The 12,899-nt window shown below is 47.6% G+C and overlaps 1 protein-coding gene across 2 annotated transcripts in view; it reads right to left on the bottom strand.

Moving 5' to 3' along the window:
• LOC119399977 (voltage-dependent T-type calcium channel subunit alpha-1G) overlaps positions 1-12,899 on the bottom strand; it is a 78,308-nt gene that overhangs the window by 15,429 nt on the left and 49,980 nt on the right. For both annotated transcript variants that reach the window (XM_037666879.2, XM_037666880.2), the window contains exons 20-28: positions 10,919-11,133; positions 10,093-10,181; positions 8,911-9,103; positions 7,319-7,503; positions 5,549-5,675; positions 3,908-4,033; positions 2,508-2,597; positions 1,556-1,900; positions 536-645 (exon numbers count right to left, since the gene is read on the bottom strand). In XM_037666879.2, coding sequence (XP_037522807.2) covers positions 536-645; positions 1,556-1,900; positions 2,508-2,597; positions 3,908-4,033; positions 5,549-5,675; positions 7,319-7,503; positions 8,911-9,103; positions 10,093-10,181; positions 10,919-11,133 — 1,480 coding nt within the window. The remainder of the gene's footprint in view (positions 1-535; positions 646-1,555; positions 1,901-2,507; positions 2,598-3,907; positions 4,034-5,548; positions 5,676-7,318; positions 7,504-8,910; positions 9,104-10,092; positions 10,182-10,918; positions 11,134-12,899) is intronic.

The raw sequence follows: 12,899 nt of genomic DNA, 5'->3' as shown, positions 1-12,899 counted from the left end.
AAACGACGCCGACAGGAAACAGGAAGCAAGCACAAATGAAACTTCCTGCTAGACAGCACAATAATTCACACAACCCTATTTATGTAGATGTGCCTCTCCTTTTGTGCAGTTTAAGTTATCGTGATATCTGTCGGCAAAATTATGTGAGATCCCACATGTTTAACATTACTCGTTGCGGGACTAGTTCGTGATTCTTATTTTTCGTCGTGAAAGTGATCCGGCGATAAATTTTAGGAAGAAATGCACATAAAGACATGACAGAATGGGTGCTGTACACCAAGTTTACTTGGACAGACACACGCTATACTCAACATGTAAGAAGATCCTGGGCGCATGCGCATGCTGTGTCCAACATGTCCCACATGTTGGACACGCAGCATGCGTACGTTCTGGGATTACCATCATCAACCCGAATGAGCGTTCGTGAAAAGACTCGAAAAAATGGCCCGAAAGGTGGTAAAAGTACATTAAATCAGTGAACGCCACTCAGAAACCACAAGACGAGCCGGTGGGACAGAAGGGAAAGTCCACTCACTTATCAGTGAGGTATCGAGGGATGCCCAGTGCAACCACTTTCATAGAAAGTTCCAGCAGGAAAACGGCGGTGAAAAAATAGTTGAAGATCTTCAAGGCATACTCCAATTCCTGCGTTGGTTGGGAAGAACAAAAGGCACCTGAATGAGCGTATGCAGCGTCACTCGCAGTGATTACCGAGTAACTATATGGCCGCTTATATTGGATGCTCTTTTGCGCTTGGTAAATGATTGAGTGGGGTAAAAATGCCGATGCTAGAGGCAAACGATAAATGTAATGATGAGAAACAGGTAGCAATACAAAGAATACCGAACGCGGCCTGTCGTGCTCCGTAGCATAGGCGTGCGCCAAGTCTCCCAAATTATACCTCCCAAATCATCTAAGGGGTGCGCCAAAAGGACCTGTCCCGTCGTTGTCTAAAGTTCAAGGTTATGGCCAACAGGGGCGTAGCCAGAAATTTTTTTCGCGGGGGGTTCAACCATACTTTATGTATGTTCGTGCGTGCGTTTGTATGTGTGCGTGCCTATATACGCAAGCAAAACTGAAAAATTTCGGGGGGGGGGGGGGGTTGAACCCCCCCCCCCCCCCCCTTGGCTACGTCCCTGATGGCCAAACAGGTTTTCGGTGGTAATGACGACCAAGGACCTTTGATAGTGCATTCCAAGAACTGTTTACTTCCCATATTTACCCCTAGAAGGAAGGGGACCAAGGCAGGTCGTTGTGGAGAAGCACGCCATTGATTCGTTTTCAATTATGCATCCAGTCCATTGTGAAGCTTGTTTTTTGTAAGACTCGGCAAAACCGAAAGGGGGGGGGTAGCTGCAGTAAAACTTGGGCCCTTCCCTAGTGGATAACCTTGTGCGCGCCTATTAGTACCCACAACACCGAGTGCCATGCCGGGATATACCTCTCTCCCCATGAGGAAAAAGCGGTGGGTACCCTGTGGTACTTGGGGTGACAGTGTTAGTTCGAAGAAGGAATAGGTGTAGAGAGGGGGGGATATAGTGCGCGCCGCGCTCACCAGGGGCATGCGGTAGAACTCCATGGCCATGGTGACCACGTTGAGTCCGATGACGGCGGCGATGGCGAGGTCAAAGTACTTGCTGGTGACGATATTGTGGGTGAATAGGCGCGGGCGTGAGTAGCCCGCGTAGTAGGGCGTCTCGCGCATGCGGCGCCGCTTCTTCTCCAGCTTGCGAGCCCTCTTTGCGGCGCGCAGGGCCCGCTCCTCCCGCTCTTGCTCCTCGCGGCATCGGTGGAAGTTCTCCACCACGACGCCCACAAACATGTTCAGCACGAAGAAGGCCACCAGGAGAAGGAACGAGATGAAGTACAGCAGCCGCCACTCGTTGTAGTTCTCGACGGGCTGCGAAGAAACGGAACTCGTCGCGATTGCTATACGACGCATAACACGAGTGATACATGACATTTACCTTACGCGCAATATTTGCCCGAGGGGAACTGTCGGGCGTGTGAAGCACTAGCTGCTCATGTCATGATGCACCGGCGACACTATCCAGCAGCAGCCAACGGTTAGCCATCATTAGGTCACAGTTCGGCCGGTGATGATATGTTTCCAGGGCCTCTCACTCCTCCTTTAAGTGTGTAACAGCTTGCTACTGAAGTCCTCCTTCAAGATTAATCCATCTTGTACTTTATATTTCGCATTGATGATATTTTATCTGTTAGTTTTTGTTATACTTAAGTTTACCCAGCATGCTTTTCAAGTTAGAGCTCTGAAAGTGTTGTTTTCTAAGCTAACCCAAAAGCTGCTTCTGAGAAACCCAGTTTGCTTCCATGAAATGCTGCGCTGCATTAAGAACCACATCCACAAAGTTAGGATAAATGCGTGCTCTAACCATCATTTCCATGACGCAGCTGAACGACCGCAGTGTCGTAGCTTGATACGTGTAGTAATTTTGGTACGAAGCAACATGTCCTACTCAGCACATAAGTATGTCGCACACACTGACCTGTATGCCTTCTCCGACGGCGTCCAATCCTGAGTACATGATGTTCACCCAGCCGTCTTTCGAGGACAGGACAAACAGAGCCATCAGTGCCTGCAACAGAGAAAAGAGCGCAGTACAACGTTGAGACGCCCCACGAAACGTTGTGTCGCCTTCTACGCTTGTACTTTTTGCAGAGGCAAGCCGAATTCGTTTATTCAAACTATGACGTGATGCGCCATCTCACAGACCGTTTGTCTGTCAACGCTAGGATTGCTGTCTTTTATTGGTGATGATAAAACCTCAAACGGGACAGGAAATTCCAATAGTCAAGTTCATACAATACCCGCTAAAGACAAATTAAGCATAGCGTCGTGTTTTAACTTCGCTTACTGATGTGCCGGATAGACTGTTTGTACGTGCTATGTACGTACGTAGAGGAGCTGCGTGCATTGGTCGTCGCAGGGAGCGTTGCTTTTTCATACTAGCATTTGTGGTAAAAGGACTGATACGCTGCAGTTGCACTCATCTTTAGTATTATAAAAAAGAGGTCACATGAGAAAAGGTTAAGTCACTTACTGAACGATACAGAAAGACAAAAGCTAGGCCTGTTACGAAGGAGGAGGAGGAAGCACGGAAAGAACAGCAGGGAGGTCAGCCAGACGTATGTCTGATTTGCTACTCTGCTCCGGGGGAAAGGGATTAAAGGACGAAATGAATGAAGATGTAGAAAAGTAAACTCTAAGAAAAAAAAAAGAGTCATTTGACTCTCTTTGGAGCGTTCTGACTTGCCACGTATATGACTCTCTCTAAAGAGGCGCGTTAACTCTCTTGTAGGTCACACGACTCTCAAAAGAGAGTATAGTGACCCCCAAAGAGAGCTGACATGCCTCTTTAAAGAGAGTCTTATACGTGGCAAGCCAGAACTCTCCAAAAAATGTCAATGTCTCTTTTTTTTCATAGAGTGTATTATCGGTTAAAGCTCGTGCAACTGTCCATTGCGTATACAATTGGCCACAAAGCCTGTTATGAAATGTTTGTTCGGAAAGCAATCAAAGCACGTCTAAGTGCAAAGAATTAAAAGTTGTCAGGATAACAATCCGGATCAGTCACCGCATTCAGCAATTCCTTCAACGAACCTGACTCAAACGACACCTATGCATTGTTTCGTGCACGTGTTACTTTGACAACTCCGAGATACTGCATCCTCAAAAACATGCTCAAGAGAGCGAGAGAGAGAGAGAGAATGTTTTTGATCCGAAATAAAGGTCTCTCCTTCGTGGATACTGAAGAAGAAGCGAATGAAGTGATTGAATGATACTGACGAGAAGGACAGGTAGAAAACATAACTTTGGCGAAGGTTACCTGCGTGGTGGTTGCAAACGTAAACGTACGGATCGAGCCATGCCGACTCTCGCACAAACCTGGCCCAGATGGTCAAAGTTGTATTTTCTGTTTGTCCACACCATGCCTCTCTCCAGGCAGTCTTGCTTCGTGCGCACGCCTTTCACATCCGGCCCTTCGCAGAAGTAAAAAGAGCCCTTGAACAGCTGCAACGGAGGAAGCAACAGGAAAACACGTATGAGTGCGTATCTTCAGATGGCTGCAGGAGTGCATATATGTCCATTTGACATCAGGGGCTCTATTTAATGTGGTTTCATTATACACGCGCACTATTTCCAGCCACACCACGAACATCGAAAGGTTTTCAAGTAAACTGGCAGACCGTATTGTGGCACTCCACAGTAATTCCTCACCACAACACAATATGTACGCTTCACCGCAGAACAAAACTATATTGCATGCTGTGAAATAAGATGCTTCACCGCAGTACATTGTGTGTGTGGTTCACCACATTGCATGACTGTATAGCGGAACTGCACAAGAAGGCTTCACCGCAATACATTGTCTTTGCTTCACTTCACAGCATCACTGTATTGCGGCACTGTACAAAAGTGCTTCGCAGCATAACACGGCTGCATTGCCGAACTGCACAAAAACGCTTCACCACAGTACAATGTCGTTGCCTCACTGCGCAACACTACTGTATTGCGGCACTGCAAAAACATGCTTCGCTGCATGACACGACTATATTGCGGTACTGCACGGACTTCCAGATTCTGTCTCACACGAATGCACATCGAGTCTGTACTTCTAAAAATTGATTTCATTTCCGATTCTGTTCACTGCATATCTAGCGCTAGGTGGCTTGCGGTTGTGTCGCTGCTACTGCAGGGGTCGGCCGCTGAGCATGACGAATAATAAACAACGAATAATAGTAAATTGAAGTAGAAAAGTTCCGGAACACGAGCTCTATGCAACATCACGTGGCACAATGAGGATATACTCGTATATGTCGGCATATTAGAGTTGGTATGCGTTAATGGTCAGTCGAAGAAATTAACGAAAGTCTGCAGGCTTCCGCGAATAGGCACACCAAAAAAGCAATTACTCTCTGCCTACTCGTTTCCACAGAGCCAAATGCTGTCATAATCAATCAGAATTGCTGTTTTTTTGCCTATCTTGGATTGTTCTTTCTTCAATTCGGTTGCGCTTCAAAAACTTGCGGGCCGAATGGATTTGCTCTTCACACAAGCATTCGAGAATATATGCATTCATTTTTTTTTGCGAACGCTTCTCTTCAGTCGTTAAGCTTTCGTTACCAAAAACCTTCATGAGTTTCCATTGTAGCTGTGTAAGCTAATTTTAGGCAGGGACCAATATTTTATTTCACAAATCTAAATTTACCTTGCAGTTTTATATGGACACTATTCGGTTGCATTTAATTGCACTAACGAGTCAACCAGAGTCAAGCTAACACAAATATGTCAAATTGGGGATGTTACTGTGGTGCAAGCAAGGCGCACACTAGAAAAAAGAAGAGATGGAACAGCACGGACACTATTCTCCTCTTTGTGTCTGTTACTTTCATTTGATATGTGGTACATCTTGTGTACATCACAGTGACTTTCACAAGTATCCGCCAACCTTCGCTCAGCAATTGACGTCGTTTGTAAAGCTGCGCGCAGCCCCCTACCGGGAAACTTGGAAGTTTTGTTACGCACCTGGACTCCAAGGATTCCAAAGATGATGAAGAAAGTGCAGCAGATTAGGACAATGTTTCCGATAGGCCTCAGGGAGGACATGAGGGTCTGGACCACCAGCTTGAGTCCAGGTGCACGGTTGATAACCCTGAAATAGTGCGAACATCAGTAGCACCGGTAAGTGGCAGTCACAGGTGTTCTCCATAGCGACCATGAGTCAAGAGGGCTTGGGCTATAGTGCTACCAACACAGGGCGTAGACACAGGATGCCGTAGACACACCAACAGCGCTGTGATCTCTGAAGACAGTGATTACTGTGATCTAAAGCACGTTGTAGATATTGTCACGTGGTTGTGACCGTGAAGAAGGCAGCAGTCGGCGTGTTTAAGACGAAACTTTATTTGGGCGAACTTGTGCCCGGGAAACAAAAAGTCAATGTACAAGCAATACCAGGGGCGTAGCCAGAAATTTTTTTCGGGGGGGGGTTCAACCATACTTTATGTATGTTCGTGCGTGCGTTTGTATGTGTGCGTGTATATATACAAAGCAAAACTGAAAAATTTCGGGGGGGGGGTGTGAACCCCCCCCCCCCCTTGGCTACGCCCCTGAGCAATACACGCTTTACACTGAGAGCGGCGAACAGACCGTCGGCCGTCGGTAATCTGATCATCGGCGGAGGAAGGCGTCTCTTATAAAGCAATCATCGAACCTTCCAGCGTTGTCGCTGGTGCTCGCGTAAGCTCTAGAATAAAATTCACTATTCGCGTCTTGCCCGTAACCTTAACAAAACGATCTCAAATAATCGCGAAGCTTCTCAAGCATTGCGGCGCGGTCTGCGCCGAGCGTTGCTAACTGTTTTTATGGCCGCAGCCCGGACACATCAAAATAAAGTTTATAAACGCGCGTGGCAATATTGAAAATGATCACTATGATCGCAGTGATGTTCAGTTGAGTGATGTGCCTATGGTTTGTGTTCCTGCGTTCTCGTGTCCCTTTGAAATTTTTTCAGCGCACACCACCTGGCGTTTGTACCGACTGTAGCCCGATGAAATTCCCTGTTATGCTTTTTTGAGGGGGTCATGAACCACCCCTCGCGCTTGATGAGAAAACATCCTGCGGAAAGCAGACACTGCTTTGTACAGCTCAGCCAAATCTTGTAGTCGTGCGTGGAAAGGATAGTTTAGAAGCAGCGCGCGGTTATCATTTTCTCGAGCGCGTTATCTTCATACAGAGGCCTGTCCTCAGCGTCTTCGGAGGGTCTGCTGTTTGACGTCGAACAACAGGTAGACTGCTATTGGCCAATAACCGACATAAATAAAAAGGGGCGTTTGGATCAGATACGCCTCTTGCCACGAGATGCCGCCACGTGCCGGCGCTGCGCTTTATAGTCGGCCATCATTACACAGTGTTCCACACTCGTGCACACGAATCAGAGCGGGAGGGAGCGATCACGTTTCAGCACGCGCGCTCAAGGTCACGGCGCGCGCTGACGTTACTTGTTTCACCCTAGCCATCCCTACCTGTGTAGCTTCCTGCGCGCTCGTCGGGACGACAGCAGAGAGAAAGCGCTTAAAGCGTGTGGTAAATCCCCGTAACTCCCGTCGTTCTTGATGGCTTCGAGAAATGTTTGCGGTAATCAATTCGTGAGGCAATTTGATGATTACATTGGAAAGTGATTCGGAACTTATTTAAGCACCAGCAAAACGTACGCGGCTGCTACTGCCGTTCAGTGCCCGCAGCTATATACTCTATGCAAGCTCAAAAAGGAAATGAGTGGTCGCGAATGTTCACCTGAGGGGTCTGAGTGAGCGGAGCAGCCTGAAGACGCGAAGGATGCCAAATATGCGGGGGCTTCCGTCGGCAACGAAGGTGAGGAGGAAGTCGACGAGGGAGATGGTGACCAGCACTCCGTCCATCTTGTTCCAGCCGCTCTTGAAGTACGCCTTGTCCCCGTACCAGAGGCCCTTGGCAATCACCTGGTTAGCAGTTTTAAAAATCAAGTCACGGGCCGTTTAACATCGCAACAGCAACGCGTTATATGCAATTATAGCAGTGAGTTCCCCAGATTATACTTTTAACGAATCCCATCAAGCACTTAGTCTGCTGTTGCAGGGCTAACTGTGGAGTACGCCGTCTCACCTTACTAGAGGCCCTTGACCATCACCTGATTAGCGATTCCGAAATAAAATCACGGGCCGTTGAAACACCAAAAGCAACGCATTACGTGCCGTTGTAAGAGAGAGGTCCCCTGATTACAGTTGTGACGAGCTCCATCATGCACGTATATCTGATGTTGTAGGACTGACTGTAGAATACACCTTGTCGCCACACCAGATGCCCTCGGCAATCACCTGACTTGCAGTTCTCAACATCAAGTCACGGGCCGTTTAACACCGCAAAAACAACGCTGTATATGTGCCTTCACAACAGAGAGGCACCCAGTTTACAGTTGTTACGAACCACACCATGCACTCATATCTGGGTACATTTGTTACTTGTTGGTCTTGCATTATCCTCCTCATATCCCAAAGACCTGCAGCCATGAACATAAATGCGCTTCGACTCAGTTATCATACTAAATGGGACGTTAAGCGAGCGCAGAAACCCATTTTTTCGTTACATATCACAGAAGCTAAAGACAGGACCTTCACGTATATGGAGAAGGTAACCGAATCCCCAAATTGTTTGTAGTAAAAATAATTTTCATTGGCCGAAACACAGAGGTGAGGTTGCGAAATGACGCCATAGGCCCGCGTGCTGAAGCTGCATCCTAGGGTTTTGTGTCTACTTGCGTAGTACGAAAAATCATAATTTACGGTCCCTGTTCGTCGCCTGTAACAAACAATGGTGTAGACCAAGTGGATGTCAAGATTTGCTAAATCTGGCACCAATTATGTGCTTAAACCACTTCCATTCGTTTTCTCTTGCATCGAACTTTATATCCAGGACGATTATATTAAATGATGGCTTCCGAATTTACTTGTAAAATGCTAAAAAGCACGGTACATAATTGAGATATACTGTAGGACTGAAGAGGTTATCGTTATGTTCATTTCAGGCAACAAAAAACAAAACAGAAATGAACACAAATGAACAAAGCAGAGAAGGACGGGCCCTCGGCTTGGGGTGCTATTCTCGACACTGTCGAATTGAGCCATGTTGTCCAATTCGCCATCTTGTCCATCTTGTCAACTGGGTCGCTATCTTGTCAACTGTGATTCGTCCAGAGGGCTGGTGCTACAGCCTCTCTGATTGGCTTATAATTTATAAAATGCCGCCATTACGGAATTTGACAATATGACGGAATTTAACGACAATGTCCAGCATAGCGCCGCTGGTCTGCACTGGACGTCAGTGAGTCGAGGAAAGAGCGCAGCGCTCACCTTGACGAGCATCTCGAAGGCAAATACCACCGTGAAGGTGTAGTTTGCAGCTATGAGCAGTTCCCGCTCGAGGCTACGTGGGGGAATGTTTGGCCGCTCCATGGCCAGCGTGATGCAGTTCAGTGCGATGAACACCAGAACCGTGTAGTCGAACCACCGGCCGTCCGTCAGCCGATTGCAGTACACGCGCACCCTGTAAAGAGCGCGGTGGTACGTGTCAAAGGGATTGATAACAGCGTGCCTGATAACGAAGCGATAAGAATGATAGCATCTGGCGATATAAGCGCTTGGTCCAGCTGGTGCGTCACCTTTAACTGTGTGTGCTTACTGCGCAAGAGTTGAGCGGAAGATGGAAGCCCGAAAAGATGAAAAATTCAAGGTGTCGGCGACTTGACACCTTGAACGGAGGGTGTCTCTGGAGCGAAGGTCTCGACAAGTGTTCTTGCCTTCTTCAAGGAAGCTGCCTTGAAGAAGGCAAAACGACTTGTCGAGGCTCTAGCGATGCCCCGTGTTCGAGGATTTTTCATCTCTTACAGCGCAAGGTTACGCGTGAACGAAAGAGACGAAACGCTGACTTCCAAATTACATATTGATCACCTAAAAAACAGTGATACGCTTTCTTTAGGCACCAAAATTGAAAGTACAGAAGCACTGCCGTCATCTAGTCGCGCGAAATTTGATTCTGCGCGATATCCAGGACTTGGGTAACCATTCAACTGGTGAAGTTCTTTATCAGTTAGGGAGGATTGATAGCGCACCAACGCACACTTTTCGCCATCTTGCACGAGGTGAATAATCGCATTAGGTGGCGGCCTCAGTTATTTACAATGAGGTCATGAAGCAAACGGGTGCGTTATCGGATATTACGTTTTCTCGGATCATGCGTTTACTTTGTATGGTTCTCTTAGAAGAGTTTGAGAGTTCACGAGAGCTGCTTGTCGGCCGAGTTGGTGCTTGGTTAGACTAGAAGAACGGGTAAACAGGAAGAAAAAAAACTGAGAGGCTTGGTTAGAATAGAAGAACAGGTAAACAGAAAAAAAAAACAACAACTGAGAGGCAGAAAAGCAGAGACAGTGACGTCCAGTGAGATCCTGGTGACGGTAGCGTGTCAGTGAGGTCGCACTATACTAGGGCTAGTATATAGAACTAAAACAATTCGAGAAATATATCACTACTACTCACTTGCTGTCTGGTGGAAACAGAAATAGTGCATAGTCCTGACGATTTTCGAAGCACCACCTCCACCACTTCGGCTCAAAATACCAGCACAACTGCAATAGCAAAAGAGTGGTCGATCAGTTCATCACTCGTGATCAACTGCGCGATTTGAGTAGACGAGTGAAGTATTCGCGGCTGCGATACACTTACGTATCACCAACACTGGTCCAGAATTTAATAATCTTTTTTTTCAGCCACTGCAGCGACCCTACAGCCAGTTACAACCTAAGAACAATTGTCAGCTTCGCCCCCAGGCATCACTGTCCCTCCCACAGAGAATTTGCATAATGGCTCCATCCAAGAGCGCTTAATTATTTCTGTGACGTCAGGCTTCTCGACTGTTTAAGATAATTGATTTTACCATACAGACACACGCTTGTGTCGCTGGTTTTAGGACGGAAACCTGAACGTCCTGGTAGATTTCGTCGGGGATTCTGACATTGCTGCTCACTCAAACTTAACGTTTTAGGTAGTAACGACGAACCTTTAACTTTAATACGCGTAGTATTTACGTTAACCAAGCAAAAGTACTTACAGTTCGAGTGGAAACCAGCTAATACGACTGTATTTCACAGGTGAAGGACAGGCGCGCTGCGGTTCTGTGGGCGGACCTTACGTTTTTTCTTAGGTTGTAGCTGATTGTAAAATAATGCAGCTGCAAAAGATTGGGTGGATGTCATTGACTGCAATAGGGGAGCTCTTTCAAAGCTAGCGAATGCTAGGGTCGGCTTGCAGTAGTGTGGTACGTACTGTTGTGATCAATATGAGAGTGAGTACGCGTAGTACTGACCTTAGGCACGTGCACGACACGTTCGCCGTAGACAAGGGTTGCCGCCGCTGCGGCAGCGTTGTCCACTTTGACGTGAAGCACAGCGCCACCTTCGGTGCTGATCTTCTTGCCGCTGGGTTTGACGAGGAGCGAGTTGTGCCTCGTCTCGGCGTAGGAGATTCCCGAGCCACTTAGCGAGTTGTGGCGACTCGCCAGGACACTGGCACCGCCTCCTCCTGGAATTGGTGTTTCACGTTAGTCAGTTGTCACGCCTCGCGAAGACAATAGCGAAGCCACCTCCTGGGCTCATGTTTCGTATGAGTGAGTTTTGGTGACTCGCCAGGACACCAGCAAAGCCGTCTCTTGGACTAGTGTCACGCATTAGTGAGCTGTGACTACTCGCCATGACACTAGCACTGCTTCCTCCAGAAATGAGACATATGTTAGCGAGCTGTGGCGACTCGCCAAGACACTAGGAAAGCCACCTCCGGGACTCGTGTTTCATATTAGTAAGTTGTGGTGGCTCGCCAGGACACTAGCACTGCTTCCTCCTCAAATGAGGTTTATATTGTAGAATTGTGGCGACTTGCCAGGACACTGGCACCGCCTCCTCCTGGAATGGTGTTCGACGTTAGTGAGTTGGCGCGACTCGCCAAGATACTAGCAAAATCACTTCCTCGACTCATGTTTCATATTAGTGAGTTGTGGCGACTCGCTAGGGAACTAGCACTGCTGCCTCCTCAAATGAGGTTTATATGTTACCGAGTTGTGGCGACGCGCCAAGATACTAGCACCGCCTCTACCTGGAACCATGTTTCATACTAGTCAGTTGTGGCAACTTGCGAAGACACTAGCACCGCCTTCTATTGGAAGGATGTTCCGTATTAGGCCGTTGGGCGACTCGCCAAGACACTAGCACCGCCTGCTCCTGAAATGCTGCTTCATGCTTGCCAATACACTTGTACCTTCTTAGCTGGAGAAAAACAGCGCAATAAAGGACGAGGACGCAGGAACACAGTAGACTGGTCAGCGTTCGTCCAGTCTACCGTGTTTCTGCGTCCTCGTCCTTTATTGCGCTGTTTTTCCCCAGCTAAGCACGTACCAACTCGCCCAAATCAAGGTCACACTTGTACCGCCTTCTCCTGGAATGATGTTTCTTATTAGTGAGCTGTGGCAACTCGCCAAGACAGCTACACCTCCTGCTAAAATGATGTTTTGTATTAGGGAGTTGTGGCGACTCGCCAAGACACAGGCGCCGCTTCCTCCTGTAACGATGTTTCATATTTGCTAGTTGTGGCAACATGCCAAGACACTAGCACCTCCTGCTTTTGGAACAATGTTTCACACTAGTGAGCTGTGGCGACTTGCCAAGACACTACAACCACTTCCCCCACAAATGATGTTTAATATTAGTGAGTTGTGAGGACTCGCCAAGACACTAGCGTCCAGGACACTATAGCACTGCCTCTTCCTGGAATGCGGTCTCATACACCAGCCACAATTTACTCCTGATTCGCCACGCATCGTGTTATATCAGTGAAATTAGACGAAATAAAAGATTCCGTTTGATGCAGATACTGGAACGACGACGTATGGGGTGTGTTGTCCATTGGTCATCGTTCATCGTCGAAGTAAGTGGTGCGGACAAGGACTCAAGCCAAAAGAAACAGATCACACAAAAATCTTCTGTTTCCGCTCTGTTCTTTTTTCACTCCCCTTCCCCTTAGCCTTCCATCACGACGCAGTGTTGGACTCCCTTACAGCTTGCTAAAGTAAGCGTCAACCTAAGACTATTATCACTTTCTTCTAAGATGACTCACTACCAACTAACCCATCTTTCTGTCGTTACTGCCGTCGCTCATAGTTAGGAAAGGTTCATACTCATAACCACACTCTCGTGGACTGTCTTATCCGAAGGCATGTCTTTGTATTTGTCCCTGGACACTTCATGAATTAACAACTTGCTCGGTCACATACACACTCTGCCTGTGACGTCACAGAA

This window comes from Rhipicephalus sanguineus, chromosome 7, assembly GCF_013339695.2.
Source record: "Rhipicephalus sanguineus isolate Rsan-2018 chromosome 7, BIME_Rsan_1.4, whole genome shotgun sequence".
Taxonomy (NCBI): Eukaryota; Metazoa; Arthropoda; class Arachnida; order Ixodida; family Ixodidae; genus Rhipicephalus; species Rhipicephalus sanguineus.
Note: the sequence above shows the minus strand (reverse complement) of the source record. Positions and strands in the feature narration are given on the sequence as shown.